Source organism: Rosa rugosa, chromosome 2, assembly GCF_958449725.1.
Source record: "Rosa rugosa chromosome 2, drRosRugo1.1, whole genome shotgun sequence".
In the NCBI taxonomy this organism is placed as follows: domain Eukaryota; kingdom Viridiplantae; phylum Streptophyta; class Magnoliopsida; order Rosales; family Rosaceae; genus Rosa; species Rosa rugosa.
The window spans coordinates 59,211,323-59,228,855 of NC_084821.1; the positions used below are offsets into that span (position 1 = coordinate 59,211,323).

Sequence of the window (17,533 nt, forward strand, 5' to 3'; positions counted from 1 at the left end):
TCTGTACATGATGCCGCATCAACACAACGTGCCTCGGTTGTTCTCTTCTCCTACATGGGCGTCCTCTTCTCCATGCCCACAAAGGTTTACCAGCCCCAGTATTGATGCCCCTTTTGCTGGAGTCCATTATGCTGCTGATCCTCATTGGTACCCGGACACCGGTGCAACCCATCACATGACAGATATGCCTGTCAACAATCCACAATCTTATGGTGGCCCTCATAATGTATATATGGGTAATGGGGACTCAATGCCCGTTTCCCATACTGGTAACCTCCCTTTGTCATTAGGTTCTTCAAGTTTTTCTTTACAAAATGTCTTCCGCATTCCTTCCATTCGTAAAAATCTTCTCTCTGTTGCTCGTTTTACCAAGGACAATCTTGTTTTCTTCTTCTTTGCTCCTGATTTCTATCAAATCTATTGTTTACGTACCGGATTCATTGATCCACCAGGGTTTATTGATCCATCTCGGCCATCTTACGTTTGCAAACTCAACAAGGCACTTTACGGGCTCAAGCAAGCTTCCCGTGCTTGGTTTCATCGCATGACTTCTTTCCTATTGTCGGTTGGTTTTGTTCAGAGTTTAGCGGACTTTTCTCTATTCATTTTTCGTCATGGAGTGCACACTATTTATTTTTTGCTGTATGTTGATGACATTGTGGTTACGGGTAGTGACAATCAGCTTCTCCAAGGATTTATTGCTGTATTGGGGCGTGGTTTTGATATTAAGGACCTTGATCCTCTGCATTACTTTCTTGGGTTACAGGTCTCCTCTCACAATAATGGACTTCACATCAGCCAGCTCAAGTATGCTCATGATCTACTTGTCAAGCATGATATGCTGCTAAGTCAACCGGTTAGCACACCTATGTCTGCCAAGGCCAACCTCACTGCCACCGAAGGAGAATCTCTTGCAAATCCTACCACATTTCGAGAAATTGTTGGCTCTCTCCAATATTTGACAATCACTCGCCCTGACATTGCCTTTGCAGTGAATTCTATTTCTCAGTTCAGGAGTCAGCCCCGCGCACCACATTTATTCTTCGATACATCAAAGGCACACTGGATCATGGTTTGTCATTCAGCCCTCAACGCCAACCTGTTCATCTCTCGGCCTACTCGGACGCAGATTGGGCTGGCTGTCCAGACTCACGTCGCTCCACCTCTGGCTACCTCATCTATCTTGGCAGCAACTTAATCTCATGGTGCTCCAAAAAGCAGCCTACCATTGCTCGTTCGAGTGCAGAATCAGAATATCGCTCCCTTGCTCATGCTAGTGCCGAAACCACCTGGTTAGGCTTCTTATTATATGAACTTGGCGCTCATATTCAGTTCCCTATCTTGCTTTACTGTTGACAACCTTAGTGCAACCTACATGGCATCTAATCCGGTTTTCCATGCCCGTACAAAATATTGAGTTAGATTATCACTTTGTCCGTGAAAAAGTAGCACTTGGTAGTCATCGTGTTAACTATGTCCCTTTGGTGGATCAACCTGCTGATCTTCTCACAAAACCACTTCATAAACATCGTCATCTTCTCCTCCGTACCAAACTTGTGCGTTCAACACCGCCCAGTTTGAAGGGGGGTGTTAGAGAGAATAATGCAGTCACTACAATCTAGCATCAGTTTCTGCAGTGGCTACAATCTAGCATCAGTTTTGATTAGTTGTATATTTGTTGTAAATGCATATCAGTTTCTGATTTGCTATAATTGCTATTTATTCTTTGTGTAACAGCAGCAATTAGACTGCTATATAACTGTATACTTGTAATGAGAATGTTAAGGAAAATCATATTCAACAGATATCTAGTTCCAGTAAGGGTCTAACAGAGTTAGAAAAGAGATTGAAAGAGAAGGAGCAAAGGAGAAGAGCAAAGAAAGCCGACATCGTAAACAACGATGTGGATAGATATCTTGGAGATCCTATTGCAGGAGATGGTGAAGGCTTTGACTTGTTGAATTGGTGGAGGGTGAATGAAGTTTGTAAATATCCTATATTGGCCAGCATTGCAAAGGATATTCTAGCTATTCCCGTGTCAATCATAGCTTCGGAATATTCCTTTAGCACGAGTGAGAGGATTATTGATCTATATCGTAGCTCCCTAAGGATTATTGATCCATATCCTTTAGCACGAGTGGGAGGCTTTGACTTGTTGAATTGGTGGAGGGTGAATGGAGTTTGTAAATATCCTATATTGGCCCGCATTGCAAAGGATATTCTAGCTATTCCGGTGTCAATCATAGCTTCGGAATCTTCTTTTAGCACGAGTGTGAGGATTATTGATCCATATCGTAGCTCCCTAAGTCCTAGAATGGTGGAGGTCTTGATATGTACATAAAATTGGCTTAGGAGTGAAAATGTGTATCTACATCATATGCCTACTATTGAGGAGATGGAGTTGTGTGAAGAAGTGGAAAGATGTAATTGTTTCTATTTTCTTAGTTAAAGTTTTTTGGGTTAATGAAGTTGTAATATTTATGTTATATATGATTGTATGTATTTCTTTTCTAATGTCGTTCTTTTTATTATTCTATTATACTAATGTAGAGATGCTTAAGATGCCATGTGGAGCTGCAGTGGGGAGTAGTCGGAGAGGAATGTTACCTTCAAAGTCGAAGACTTCATCTTTCCGAGCTTGAGATCATGCCATTGCCCTCCTTCATATGTTGATGTTGGTTAATTCTTTTTGTGATGTTTAATCTTTTAGTGAACTTATACATTTTTAATTTGTGAGGTTAGTGTTGATGTAATGATAGACTTTTATAAACTTTGGACTCTATATTTTTTGACCATTTTCTTATGTTGATGCTAGAACTTGATGGACCATTGGACTATATCAATTGAATTATATGGACTATGAAGTATGAAATTATAGATAATAGTCTATTGAAGTACAAAGCATGCATTAGTAAACTTGTAAAGTCCTTGTTATAGATTATTATTATAGGTTTGAAGAAACAAAAACTTCTCGAGTTACACTACCAAAGAAGTATATTTGGTAAAAATATGTTTTCCAGGAAAAAAAAAAAAACCGAAACTGGGCTGAACCGAACCGCACTGAACCCAAATTCAGTTCGGTTTTCAGTTTAGGCTCGGAACCGAACCCACCCCTATTCGGTTGTACTCCGATCGGGCACCGGCCGGAAAAAGCCAAGTCAAATGCAGAGTCCAAATCACACACTTTCCACTCGAAATGACGAAAACGCCCCTCCTCCAACACCCGCCACACAATTCCTGGACTCCACAAAGCAAACTGGTGGTCACCAATCAACGGTCGAGTTCTACACCCACTCCGACCCTCTCACTCTCCGACCCCAAAAACCTCGATGATCATCTCCAAAGCTTCAAACTTTACTGCCCAAGGAGCTCTCTCCCCTCTCTACACCCCCAAATGGGCCCTCAAAAGCCCACACCCTCACGTCTGCATGGTCTTGTCGTCCTCCGCCGACGGACCCAGATGGAACCAGTGCCACCATTTCAACGGCAACAAGAACGGCGCCGTTTACAAGAAACCCAGAAACGCAGAAGAGGCAGATGAAGAAGGAGGAGAGAGAAGGGTGAGCTGTGAAGTGGATATGATTTCGTGGCGGGAGCGCCGAGTCAAGGCCGAGATTTCGGTCAATGCCGACGTCGATTCCGTCTGGAACGCTCTCACGGATTACGAGCGTCTCGCTGACTTCATCCCCAATCTTGTTTCCAGGTACCACTAGGAATCCAATTGGTTTTGGGTAATTTGGTAAAGTTAGCATCTTTTGAGTAGTGTTTGATACTAAATGAGCTCTGAATTCAATTGGGATTTTGGTAAAGTTGGGGTCTTTGATTAGTGTTTGATATTAAGTGAGCTCTGAATTCAATTGGGTTTTTCGTAATGTGGTAAAGTTGGAATCTTTACTTGGTGTTTTGATGGTTTTAGTGGGAGGATTCCATGTCCACATCCTGGGCGTATTTGGCTGGAGCAGAGAGGCTTGCAGAGAGCATTATATTGGCACATTGAAGCTCGAGTTGTTTTGGACCTTCAGGAGTTTTCCAATTTGGTTAGGACTAAATTGAAGCCCAGTTCTTGTATTTGGTGCTTATCATTTGGTTGAATAGTATTTCGGTAGGAGGGTATTGTTTAACGTGCAAGTGGGTTGCTGTAAAGTTCTGATATTTGAGTATTTTATTTTGTTGCAATCACTAATCTTGAGCTGTGGTTTGTGTTTTAGAGTGGTAATGATCGTGAGCTTCACTTTTCCATGGTTGATGGGGACTTCAAAAAGTTTGAAGGCAAATGGTCTATGAAATGCGGGACAAGGTAGGATTGAGGTACTCTGATTGTGAGTTAACAAGGATTTACATTACCCTTGCATCTTTTGGGTTTATAGATGCTCTTTCTATTTGCTTTTTTGTACCCCTCTTAATTTAGTGAGAAAGCTTCGTGGCATCTTTTAGAGGTTATCGGTCAGTTTAACTTTTTGCTGCAGTATAGTATGCATATGATTTGATCTTTTATCACATGCTTGGCTCTGTTTTTTTTTCACTTTAATAGTTGTTATAGAACTCCCAGTATTTTCTGCCACCATGCCTGATAAGTATAAGTAGTTATTACAGCTGAAAGGCTTTTGACACATAAAGGAATGTGGCCTGATAAAAGATATTTTCTTTGCTGAGGAGATGATTTCCACATCTCAGTCGATTCACAACAGGTCTTAGAAATAAATTTTAGCAAGTTCAATGCATTATAGGTCTTCAAATCTAGTATTTATCTTCCGTGCCTCTTGGAAATTAGAACACATCGGATATACAGTTACTTATGTGATATGAGCTACTGAAGTCGTGTTTTGTTTTCCTAATTTCCTGTTTTCTCACTAATCATTGTAGGTCATCATCAACAATTTTATCATATGAAGTAAATGTAATACCGAGATTCAACTTCCCTGCCATTTTCTTGGAGAGGATTATCAGATCAGATCTCCCTGTCAATCTTCGGGCCTTGGCTTGTAGGTCTGAAAAGGCTTTTGAAGGGGGAAAAAAGATAGCAATAGAAGAAAGCTCCAAGTCTAGCATGACTAATGGTGTCACTAGTTCACTCCAAAAAGACATGGATGGTTCTTTGTGTGAAAAGGATTATACACTTAACGAGTTTAAAGCGAATTTACCTGGCCCTACTGCTAAATCTTTGCCCCCAGCTTCTTCTGAGTTGAATAGTAATTGGGGTGTTTTTGGAAAAGTCTGCAGACTTGATAGGCCTTGCTTGGTGGATGAGGTTCATCTTCGGAGATTCGATGGTCTATTGGTAACCAATTGATTCTTGACTATTCTCATCTAGCCTAGGGAGAGCCTCTTCCGTTTTAGCAATTGATGATAAAATGATTTTGGCTGAAGGAAAATGGAGGCGTCCATCGTGGTGTTGTTGCTAGCATAACAGTAAAAGCTCCTGTTCGTGAAGTGTGGGGTGTTTTGACAGCTTACGAAAGTCTTCCCGAGTATGCTGCTTTCACTTGTTCAGTTATGCATCTAGATAAATGTTGCTTACCATTTAGACTAGTAACTTTTGAAAAGCCTGATGAAGAGGTTGGCAGAAAGAACTATCATACATAAAAAGAAAATTCATGATTCATATCATACATAACCTATCACAGCTTTAGTTAGCTAAATATCTGAATTAAAACTTAGCATAGGGTAAAAGGATTCCCAAGTTCACTTCCATTCTTTATCGCTCTTGGACTTGATGAGATTAATGAGTAGACTTGATAATAGAAAAGGCAAATCCCTTATGATAGGTTTTTGATAGAGTGAATAGATCTGCCCTTTTCTTGAAATGTCTATTCTGATTCATTATCTGATTTGAAGCTGAGAAGTGGTAGATATGTATTTCAAATTCTCTGTCAACTATAATAGTGGTAAGTTGATAATAATAATATTTGTACATTGTCTTAACTTTCTGCCTAGTGTGAATTAGTGAAATCAAGTATTTATTTTATTTGTTTTTATTTTTTATTTAAAAAAAAAACAAAATAGTTATATAACATAAAGGAAAATAAGGAAAGGTAAGCTATTAATTTCTGCAAGTTGGTTTTACGATTGCTTGCAGCAGCCTGATTGTTTACCTGGTGAAATTTTATCTTTCAGGATAGTCCCGAATTTGGCAATCAGTCGGATATTGTCAAGAGAAAACAACAAAGTCCGAATTCTTCAGGTACAAGTTGTGCCTTCCTTTGTAAACTGAGCAGAATCTTTAGTTAACTGAGGATCAGATGAAAACTAGTTTTGTTCCATCCTCTCAATGAATCTTATAATTTGATAAAGAGATGGTGCTAAGAATCCCAAAGATAGTTGATTGAATAAAGGTTTACTGAGAAGTACAAGGTCTTTGGGAGTGTGAAGAAGTGGAAAGTCTTATGGAGATACAATGTAGGTGGTGGGGCTGGATTTCAAGGATTTCCTTTGCCATCTCTACAGACTGGATGACTGGTTATTTAGAGATACACTTGGTTATTATATCACAACAAAGAAGTGAACTGCTGAAGACATCTTGTCCACTTTGATTTCTATTGAGGTTAATCTATTTATTTCTCATAAATGTTAAATTATGAAGTAGTTCTGTAAGTTTTTGAGTTCAAACATGAAGAAAAGGTTTATCAGCAAAGAAATGAGAGATGGCAACATATAAGGATTTATGTTATTGGTACCACTCTGGGGCTCAGTGCTACACTATGCTTCCAGGATTACCATAGCACCACTAGCTATGGTTTCCTTGATGTTATTAGTGTTCTTCTTAAAATCATATACCGAAATTGATGTAATTTATCTGTAATATGCAGGAAGGATGTAAGGGCTTACTTTATATGGTACTTCATGCACGAGTTGTCCTAGACTTGTGCGAACAGCTTGAACAGGAGATAAGTTTTGAACAAGTTGAAGGGGACTTCGACTCATTTAGGGGTAAATGGGTTCTTGAGCAGCTAGGAAGTCATCACACGCTGTTGAAGTACACTGTTGAATCGAAAATGCGCAAGGATACTTTTCTCTCTGAAGCTATCATGGAAGAGGTTGGTATAAAATACTTGCTTCTGCTTAATCTATTGTCTTTGGAGAACATTGTTAGTGTAAAAACCTCAGTGCATGATGTATTGTTAGAGGAGTTTGTCATGTTGCTGAAGAGAATACTTATTTTTGGGTTTTTCCTATGAAGCAAGTATTTATGGAATCACTAACTGAATCTCTGGACACCTTTATACATCTTCATTAAACCCAACTTTATATTTAAAATCAGTCTGCATAGTTTTTCAATCATAACTTGGATGTGAGCCTTGACAAGAAAACATTAATCGAGTCATAATTGTCATGACATTGTAGGTCATATACGAAGATCTCCCTTCAAATTTATGTACAATACGAGACTACATAGAAAAGAGGGAGGTAGCACAGTCATCGAAAGCATGTGAAGAAAAAATAAGCTTGGAGGAACAAACTGCTTCATCCAGTACAGACCATAATGATGATGGTTGTATAACAGTTGATCAATTGTCTGATTCCGATGCTCAGAGTTCATCTAGTCAAAGGCCAAGGGTCCCAGGATTGCAGAGGGATATTGAAGTTTTGAAAGCCGAGCTCCTGAAATTTATTGCAGAGCATGGGCAGGAAGGATTTATGCCCATGAGAAAGCAACTTCGTTTACAGGGAAGAGTAGATATCGAGAAAGCAATCACACGCATGGGTGGATTCAGAAGGATTGCTACACTGATGAATCTTTCTCTTGCTTATAAGCATCGAAAACCAAAGGGTTACTGGGATAATCTTGAGAATTTGCAGGAAGAGGTAGGTGCAAACTGTAACCGCTTTTCCCATTTCTTCTTGGAAGCATAGCATTTCATCTATTTTTGGTAAATCTTAAGATCTATCTCTCACAAAATAAAAGTGCTAAATTCCTGGTTTTAACAGAATTCCATTTCACATTGCAGATTAGTCGATTTCAGAGGAGCTGGGGAATGGACCCTTCATACATGCCCAGCAGGAAGTCATTCGAGCGTGCAGGTATGGAATCAAAATGACCAACAACATGATTGATGCTGTATAATCTACAGATTTTCTTCTTGTTTTCGTCTTCATTGTTCGTTAACTTCGTGGAACTAGACAAGGTTTGAACCTAAGAGTTAGCTCAATCCACTGAATCAATTTACACTGGAAGCAAGGCCTAGGTAGGACATGTTAGAAGGATATCATAATCTCATGTCTGGTTATAGATGTTTTAGCATTGTATATGGGCAGATATCACCATTGGCGATCAATGTTAATAGTTTTATCTTCCTATTGAACCACTTCTGTATTTTGACCTCTGACAGGGCGGTATGACATTGCGCGTGCATTAGAAAAGTGGGGCGGCCTTCATGAAGTTTCGCGTCTTCTGTCACTCAATGTGAGGCGCCCCAATAGACGGCTGAACATTGCCAGGGATGTAAAAAGTGATCGTGTAGTATCAACTAACGCAGATGGTGCAAAAGATGCACCATCCAATCCCTACGTATCTCAAGATACACACAAGTGGATCTCAGAATTAAAGCATTTGGATTGCAATTGGGTAGAATAGAAATGATTCATTATCTGTCTTGGAGCATTTTGGTGTACATAAAGAGAATATTGTGACATGTAAATTGAGTTTACAAGTTGTAAACGTAGGAGAATATTGTCAATTATAGGGGCTATTGGTGTAAGATCCCTTTCACTGCTTCTGGTATGGGACAATGTCACTCTACATGGAATGTAAGAGACTCACACGAAATGAAGTTTTTGCTTGGTTCCAAAAACTTTGGTCAGATTTAGATTCAAGGGTAGAAAATATAACAACTCAAACTACATACAACGTAAAAAGTGCGGCGCCTAGTAAAAACAGGCCACGACACATTTGTCTTCATAAAGTACCCTCATTGTCGTATGGTGAGACACCGAAACTATCCCCATTACCCGCCCGCCGCTATGCCATGATTGACCAATCCGGCCAATCGTATGAGAGCTACTATCTTTCCGGTGAAGCAGATGATGCGGTAAATAATGTCATTTCAGTTGGAATTGGTAAAGCGTTAACCCAACCAGTCCAACCCAAGTCACACACTGCCAATATTTGTTCTCACTCTCACCATTGAAGCACAGTCAGCACCTCCAAAACCCGCCAAGGACTGTCCCCACTCAAACTCCGACTGGACGGACCGTGTTCCACACGCGCTCCCACTGCGCGTGGGCCGCCAACTCTCCCCGAAATAGAAATATCGTTACCGTTCCGAGAAAAAAAAAAGAAAAAGAAAAAGGCGTAAAATCTGAGAGCCTCCTTAAAAAATCATTTAAACAAAAACAAAAAGTTGGAGTCTTTGAGCTCAGAGAAAAGTTGAGCACACAAACACACAGAGACTTGGCAGATGATCCACCCCTGTTGATTTCAAGGTACGTTTTCAAATTCATCGTCTCCGTTTTGGGTTTTTGGGATCGGTTCTGGGTTTGTTTGATTCATTGCTGTAACGGATTGAGCTGGATCCTTGTAAAGTTTGAGTCTTTATTGTGTTTTGTGGGAGTTTGGTGGTGGATTTTGAGCTTAGGTGTAGATGGAGTTCACTGGACTGGAATTTTTGATCCAGTTGGTTTGGATTTTGGGGTTTTGGTGTTTTTGTCAGCTGAATTGGAGGTTTTTTGGGATGGATTTTAAGGGTTTGGATCTTGATCTGCGTTGCATGTTGGGGGTTTAATACCTAGGTCAAGTCTGATTTAGTCTAACAGTTTTCTAATCTGGTCAATTCCACTAGTTATCCATTTGTTCATGAATAGCTCTAATTTTGTTAAGATGGTGTAGTAGAAATATTTAATATGGTGAAATTGTGTTGTAACGGATGTGTACTGTTTTGTTTGCTAAGAAAATGAATGAAATGAGTGAGGAAATTATACACATGGGTATTGGGAAACTAAGTTTTAACAGTGTTAATGCAGTGTCTCAAGTTCAAATTAGGCAATGTAAATCGCGGAAGTTTTTTCTAGTGTGTGCTTTGGTGCTGTGGTTATGATAGCATGTATGCGAATCAGTGAATTTCTGAAATCAAATTGCTTGGTATAGATATTTAAGAGCTGTAGCTTTTCACTAGAGTCTTCGACTTGGATTGTCTATGTAAAGGCGTCAACATTTTTTTTTTCTGACATTGAGCTCAAACTGATTTCGGACATCTTTCTTGTTGTTCAAGGTTGTCTTCTTATAGATTTCTCAGGCATAGAGACTATTTTTTTTCTGGTTAACTGATCTAGTGATACTTTGTTTTCTCCCTTAGGCTCCTCTTCAAAGACTGCTGGGTTGGGAGGATGCTCTGTTCTAGCAAAAATTGCAGTTGGCTACCCATGGGAACATGCTCATGTACCATTTTTACTGCGTTTTGTATTGGTTGTTTGTCCTGGTGAAGTTTTACCTTATGGATAGAAATCTGGGTAAAGGTGCAATGGATCAACCAAAAAACTACGATCAAGTTCGATACAGCACTGTTGAAACTAGAAACGACGGATATGGGTCTGCCAATCAACGGCTTTTCCCGGATCCATCAAGTAATATTAGCACTAATATGCGACCTCCAGAGTATAATGTTTCTGTTGGAACCAGACCTGTATTAAATTACTCTATTCAGACTGGCGAGGAATTTGCTCTTGAATTTATGCGGGAAAGGGTGAACTCGAGGCAGCATTTATTAGTCCCACATGCATCTGGGGATCCTAATAGTGCTTCTAGATATATGGGTCTAAAAGGCATACTTGGAATCAGCCATACAGGCTCAGAGAGTGGGTCAGATGTTTCTATGCTGAATTTGGTAGAGAAAGATCATGTCCCGGAAAATGAAACAAAGGCATCTCCTCCTCTTGAAAATAAAAGTTACTATGATTCAGTACGGTCACCACAACCCTCATCAAGAAATGACATCAATCGAGGACTTTCTGGTTATTCCTCTTCAGGAGTGTCTGATAGCTCATCGAAAAAAGTGAAGTTCCTTTGCAGCTTTGGTGGTAAAATCTTGCCTCGTCCTAGTGATGGAAAGCTTAGATATGTTGGAGGTGAAACACGTATTATCCGGATAACCAAGGATGTCGTTTGGCAGGATCTTATGCAGAAACTGTTGGCAGTTTATGACCAAACTCATACAATAAAGTATCAGCTTCCGGGCGAGGATCTTGATGCATTAGTTTCGGTTTCTTCTGATGAGGATCTGCAAAATATGATGGAGGAATGCACTATTCTACAAGATGGAGGATCACAGAGGCCTAGGATGTTCCTGTTTTCTAGTCTTGATTTAGAGGAATCTCAATTTGGCCCTGAAAGCGTGGAGGGGGATTCTGAGATTCAATATGTTGTTGCTGTAAACGGGATGGACCTAGGTTCAAAAAAGAATTCTATTGCTTTGGCAAGTTCTTCAGGCAACAATTTGGAAGAGTTACTCAGTCTAAATGTTACAAGGGGCAGCACTCACACAGTGCCTGATGCAGCTCCTGCTGGCACTGTTCCTGCAGCGGTAGATGTGCCTTCCTCAGTTAATCAAGCTTCTCATTCAGCGGTTCCTGGTTCTTCAAGTGCTTATGAATCCAACTCACAGCTTTATCAGGGACAAAAAATGCATAGTGGAGACACCCGACAGTATCCATTGTCAGCTTTGAACCCTGTGGAGAGCTTCCCTGCAAAAGATGAACAGATTACAGTGCTCTCATCTGTTCCAGTGCAATATGATTTCGGTTCTCAACCTCCTAATTACGCAATTGGAGAAAATATAGGTTCTATGCCTATCTATGGACAGCCGATTCAACAAGGGGGTCTGATTGAAGATCAGCTATATGCTGGAATACATGGGCAAGATTCAGAATTACCCATAAAGGAGATGAAACTGAAAAGAGATAGCTCGGCCCAAAAGATAAATGAAGCTGAGAAAGTTCAATCTTTAGAGAAGGATACTCAACAGAAGGAAGCAAGAATGACAAGAGAGAGCTCTCTCCAGAAGCTAAATGAAACTGATAAAGTTCGAAGTTTAGAAAATGAGAAGACTGTTTCTGTAAATCCATATGATGGTTCTGTTCCAAATTATATTTCTAGGGATGAAGTTTCAGTTGCCAATTCAGTAGCAGAGACAGGTTCACCCTTATTGGCTACAAGAAGCAACAAAAAGCTCCAGGAACCTCGACAGAATCCAACAACCTCTGAAGATGTAAATGATGGGAAAAATAACAATGAAGATGACCGTTTCCACACAGCAACCAGCGGACTGTCTATTCCTGCATATGCTGGCGCTGAAGTTGACTCTAGATATGCTGGCTCTGAGGTTGATTCTATGGATTTTAGCTATCTTGAACAACCTGTGGTTCCTCCACGTGTCTATCATTCAGAACGAATCCCCAGGGAGCAATCAGAACTGAACCGTCTATCAAAATCTGGGGACTCTTTTGGTTCGCCGTTTATGGTAGCTCAGGCACGTCCTGATCACAAACAACCAATCATGGAATCTGTTGAGAAATTGCATGATGAGAACGTCTCTTTGCAGTCTGAGCAGTCTGTCTTACCTTCAAAACTACTGTACAAAATTCCTCAGACAGTTGAAGAGGGGCTTGAGCCAAAGGTACAAAAACCTGACTCAATACATCCAGTTGGTAATTCTGGTGATGGCCGTGAAACGGGCAGGCTAAAGGATAACTACGGAGACCGAAGTATCAGTGATAAACAAGCAGCGCTGACTCAACTAAGAGCTGGTCAAGAAACGTCTCTCAAGCCTACAGATGATTCTGCTTCAGTTCCACCAGAATTTGAATGGACTGAGATAACTGCCAGTAAGGACTACGGAAATAATGGCAAGGGTTATGTAAATCTTGTGGCTCGGAAAGAGAACCCAATTACAGGTGGTGGTAATGGCGAGTCTGCTGTTTGTGTTGGCACTACAGAGCACGGGGATATTCTTATTGATATTAATGATCGTTTTCCCCGTGATTTTCTGTCTGATATATTTTCCAAAGCTAGGATAGACCAGTCTGGTGTCATTCCACTTCCTGGGGATGGAACTGGCTTGAGCTTGAACATGGAGAATCATGAACCTATGCATTGGTCATACTTCCGAAATTTGGCTCAGAATGAATTTGTAAGAAAAGATGTCTCCCTTATGGATCAGGACCATCTGGGTTTCTCATCCCCACTGACAGGTATTGGAGAAGGAGCTCCAGTTGATTACAGCTATCCACCTTTGAAGTCTGCTGGAGTTGTTTTTGGTCACACTGAATCACATATCAGTTTTGATGAGGATATTCGGCAAGATTTGTCATCTATAACTGGACCCACCACCATAAATGTAAATTCAGATTATAATCCTTCTCTACCTGAGGGAATTGAAAGTGAGCAGGTGGATGGGGTAAATCATAGAGTACGAGAATCAGAATATGAGGTATCTCTATCTGTTGCATTTTTTACTTTTGACTTGCACTTTTACCATATTGACTCCAGTGACCAATTTTTGATTGCTCTCCTCACTTATAGGATGACAAGCTAGAGAACAAGAACACAGCTGGACCACCTGGTGATCTTCCTCTGGAAGATTTTGATATTACTACCTTGCAGGTATAATAGTATTTTTCTTTTTTCTGTCTGCAAAATTGCAAATGTCAAAAAATGCCTCCATAATCTGTCAATGAATGCATATAGATTTTTTTTTCTGTAATCTTTTGGAGTATTAGAATTTTCAATATCCTTGGTTAACCTACTTACGCATTGCTTAAGTTAAACTTAGTAGTACTTGGATTTCATCTGGGAACAAAAGTTTTTTCTCCATCATACAGTACTGCCTCTGCCTATTAGCCTTGTTGACAGTCCATCCATGTTTCTCTTCAGTGGTTCTAACATCACAAAAACCCGTATATCTTGAACATCATATGTTATATCATAGTCCTTCCACTACCTACCACAGATTGCCATCACTGGCTTAGCACTGATTGAATTTCTTCATACCAATTGATCACCTCCAACTCTATGTTTACAACTATTTGAACCTGAATCAATATGCAAACAAAATATATATTTATAATCTGAATCAAAAATGGATTCTTGTTTTCCTTTTAGTTGCTGTGCCTGATTAAAAGTTTGGTTTGTTATGCTCGTCTCCAAATAATCTTTCTTACTTTCGCACGTCAAAAGTTTAATGAAAATCTTACAGTCCGTGCCATTATATTTGATGACCAAAAAGCACCTTTGACCATGACAAATGAGATGATTTTATTGACAATTCTATTAATTCTCTTATTGGCCTTATCTATGAATTCATTATCAGATCATAAAAAATGAAGATCTTGAAGAGCTTCGGGAATTGGGTTCTGGCACGTTTGGGACTGTTTATCATGGAAAGTGGAGGGGAACAGATGTTGCCATTAAGCGAATAAAAAAGAGCTGTTTCACAGGGCGCTCATCAGAGCAAGAAAGATTGGTGAGTCGGAGCATATTGTTTTCTTATTCAATAATCAACTAAGCACGTAGAGTCAGCTTCAGTCATGTGAGATGCAGCTGTGACCGTTAAGTCTAGGACGAAGAATATCTCTGCTATGAGCTTTTCTAAAAGAAGGCTGGGATCCTCCAATGTAAATTGATTGGTGGTCCTGTTTCAAATATCAAGATAACATTTAAGTGCTGTCTGGTGGCATTGACTTGCTGCATTATGCTTATTAACCAGTGATTATATGACATATAGTAACATGCAGCTCTGAATCTGTTTACTAATTTATTTATTTATTTATTTATTTATTTATTCTCAGACGGTTGAGTTCTGGCGTGAAGCTGAAATTCTTTCAAAGCTTCACCATCCAAATGTGGTGGCATTTTATGGGGTCGTGCAGGACGGACCAGGGGCAACGCTAGCCACTGTGACCGAGTTCATGGTGAATGGCTCTCTGAGGCATGTTTTACTTAGCAAGGAGAGGTGATATCTCTAACTTTAGTTATGAAAAAGATGTAATCCTTTGCAGTGGACGAGGCACTGACTGTAATCTTCTCCATTTTATTTTGGTTTTGAATTTTCAGGCATCTTGATCGTCGTAAAAGGCTCATTATTGCTATGGATGCAGCATTTGGAATGGAGTATCTGCATTCCAAAAATATAGTGCACTTTGATTTGAAATGTGACAATTTGCTTGTGAACTTGAAAGACCCTTTACGACCCATTTGCAAGGTTTCTATATATATCTTTTGCTGTCTTTATTAAACTCAATTCTTAATTAGTGATTCATGATGGAATCTTGCTTATTGGAAAGGCATTTATTTATCATCTTGTTTGTTCTTTACTGAACACATAATATGTTCCAAATTGAACATATATTTTAGCTGAAGTTGCTTATTGTTTTCAGGTAGGAGATTTTGGGCTGTCTAAAATCAAAAGAAATACCTTAGTTACGGGTGGTGTGAGGGGAACCCTTCCATGGATGGCTCCTGAGCTTCTTAATGGTAGCAGTAGTAAGGTTTCAGAAAAGGTATGCTAGAGTTCATCTCTTATGCTTATTGGCAGCAGAAGAGATTTAATTGTCCCACGGTTGTTTGTTTGTTTAATGAATCTGGAACAACTTGATTCATTCTAGTTTAAAATCACTGGCTATATGTACTCAGAGCCATACAGGAAACTCTTCACTAGCTTAGGTGGATAGTGTGCAATGTTATATAGAACTATGTTTCAAAAGTAACAAAGGGGATCTTAGTTAAATCTGTTTCAAGTGGTATTTTTGGATGATATGGTGCTCGTCCATGTTGCAGAATAGTTGCATAACCAACACAAGTTATCTTCTTTTGGAAAGAAATCCGATTTAAAAGAAGAAAATGACTTATCCACTGTTTTCTCTTTAATTTCCAGCATGAAACCTTTAGCTGTCGACTATTTGCAGTTTTCATTCCTCGCTTTTGTTTTATTTTTTTTTCCTTTTCCTTTTTTTCTTTTCTTTTTTTGGCTTGTAAGATGATGCATGTCTTTTACCTACTTTACGTCTGTTGGCAGGTTGATGTCTTTTCCTTTGGCATCGTCTTATGGGAGATTCTTACTTGTGAGGAGCCTTATGCCAATATGCATTACGGAGCAATCATAGGTGTGTACTCAGCTCTCTCTTCATGATGTTCACTGGCCTTCATTCCAATGTTCAAGCCACGTTTAATATCTTATTAGCTTTTGCTTAACACTGAACCTGCATCCAAGTAATGAAATCTCTCAGGCAGTTTTTGCTTGGGTCATTCCATGGTTTGGTAATTTGTTGAAGTCGACTGTTTTTCACTTTTTCTGGGTATGAATAATATCTTTTCCGGATGTATGGCTGATGATAATATGAAATGACATTTGGAAAAGGGTGGAAAATTGGGTAACTGTAGGTAATACTCAGAATTTTCATTGGATTGCCATAAAGGAGCTGTGCTTTATCCTTTATATAATTGAGTGATCTTGAAATCAGCTCAGGTTAAGGATGCATGAGTTAGTTTCATTCGATTGATTATGAAACAATCTTCAACAATAGATATGAACTTATCTGTGGTCATTCGTGATTTAAATTGGTTTTAGTCTTTATCTTTATGTGCAGGATGTTCCTCACTGCAATAATAGAAAATATTACTAAAGTTTGTACTCTCTTTCTCGCTTGCAGGAGGCATTGTCAATAACACATTGAGGCCATCCGTACCCAATTATTGTGATGCTGAATGGAAGTTGCTGATGGAACAATGCTGGGCCCCTGATCCCACTGTCCGCCCATCATTCACGGAAATTGCCAGACGGTTGCGTGTGATGTCTGCAGCTTGCCAAACTAAGCCACAACAGCAGAACCAGGTAGCCAAGTAGCAGTGTTGGGATGACGCCCATGCAAACTTACATTTACCATGAGATGAACATAAGACTTTATTAATACTCCGTATAGGTTGCTTGTGTTATATGAGTCGGGAGAAGGGCTCCCGCGTAGTAAGTAAGGGTGGAATTATTATAAGCTGTGGGTCTGGAATTGTTTAGAGCCATTGTGTATTGGTGCATAAAAGGGGAATAATTGGTTGATATGTAAATTATTTATTTGTGTGCATAGCAAATACTTTCTTTTTGCCATTTGTGTCAAGTGCAACCTTCAATGTCACCACTGATTAACTTTCATGGTGTACCAACTTGAAGTCTCACAATTCCGAATCATCCTCCTCCAGTGGAGGAGGCTGGATTGGAAGAACTGATCCCATTCAGGCATTCAATAACCACAAGAAGAAAAGATTCTAATTTTTTACAAATCAGGTTATATTCACTTCAAAAAAAAAAGAATACAAAGCCGGAATATACACTAATGGCCGCCTCGCTAAAACCTTGCCAAACAAGAAAACCCCTATAACAAAACTCGAACGAAAAAAAGAGTACCACCTGTGCCGTTAAACAAAGCAGTTGCATCTTCCAAAACCCTCAAAATTGTTATGAACACAAAGCTATTTTCTGGATTTTGGGATTCAGGAAATTATCACTCAGTCCTTGACACTTTTCTTATTATCCAAAAACCCTTAAACAAGGGCCTA

At 39.6% G+C, this 17,533-nt stretch overlaps 2 protein-coding genes across 2 annotated transcripts; both read left to right on the forward strand.

The window, feature by feature from the left end:
- Positions 1-3,264: 3,264 nt before the first annotated feature.
- On the forward strand, positions 3,265-8,768 carry LOC133728877 (uncharacterized). The gene is made up of 10 exons (XM_062156311.1): positions 3,265-3,703; positions 3,917-4,037; positions 4,209-4,297; positions 4,864-5,278; positions 5,368-5,468; positions 6,115-6,181; positions 6,807-7,034; positions 7,342-7,803; positions 7,947-8,019; positions 8,328-8,768. Exons 1-10 carry the CDS (start codon positions 3,330-3,332, stop codon positions 8,570-8,572), a joined length of 2,175 nt encoding a protein of 724 aa, XP_062012295.1. The 5' UTR covers positions 3,265-3,329; the 3' UTR covers positions 8,573-8,768.
- Positions 8,769-9,268: 500 nt separating this feature from the next.
- LOC133728878 (uncharacterized) lies at positions 9,269-17,084 on the forward strand. The gene is made up of 9 exons (XM_062156312.1): positions 9,269-9,420; positions 10,290-13,418; positions 13,511-13,591; positions 14,298-14,450; positions 14,776-14,939; positions 15,041-15,188; positions 15,364-15,486; positions 16,002-16,089; positions 16,636-17,084. The coding sequence occupies exons 2-9, from the start codon at positions 10,365-10,367 to the stop codon at positions 16,827-16,829; spliced, it is 4,005 nt and encodes a 1,334-aa protein (XP_062012296.1). The 5' UTR covers positions 9,269-9,420; positions 10,290-10,364; the 3' UTR covers positions 16,830-17,084.
- The last annotated feature ends 449 nt before the right edge of the window (positions 17,085-17,533 follow it).

What these genes read in the sequence shown, in the direction of transcription:
- LOC133728878 (XM_062156312.1), top strand. Translation starts at nt 10,365, where the DNA reads ATGCTCATGTACCATTTTTACTGCGTTTTGTATTGGTTGTTTGTCCTG. An exon ending in CATCAGAGCAAGAAAGATTG is followed by an intron (nt 14,451 to 14,775) that starts GTGAGTCGGAGC and finishes ATTTATTCTCAG; the next exon opens with ACGGTTGAGTTCTGGCGTGA. An exon ending in GCATTACGGAGCAATCATAG is followed by an intron (nt 16,090 to 16,635) that starts GTGTGTACTCAG and finishes TCTCGCTTGCAG; the next exon opens with GAGGCATTGTCAATAACACA.
- LOC133728877 (XM_062156311.1), top strand. Translation starts at nt 3,330, where the DNA reads ATGATCATCTCCAAAGCTTCAAACTTTACTGCCCAAGGAGCTCTCTCC. An exon ending in TCTATGAAATGCGGGACAAG is followed by an intron (nt 4,298 to 4,863) that starts GTAGGATTGAGG and finishes TAATCATTGTAG; the next exon opens with GTCATCATCAACAATTTTAT. An exon ending in CTGAAGCTATCATGGAAGAG is followed by an intron (nt 7,035 to 7,341) that starts GTTGGTATAAAA and finishes ATGACATTGTAG; the next exon opens with GTCATATACGAAGATCTCCC.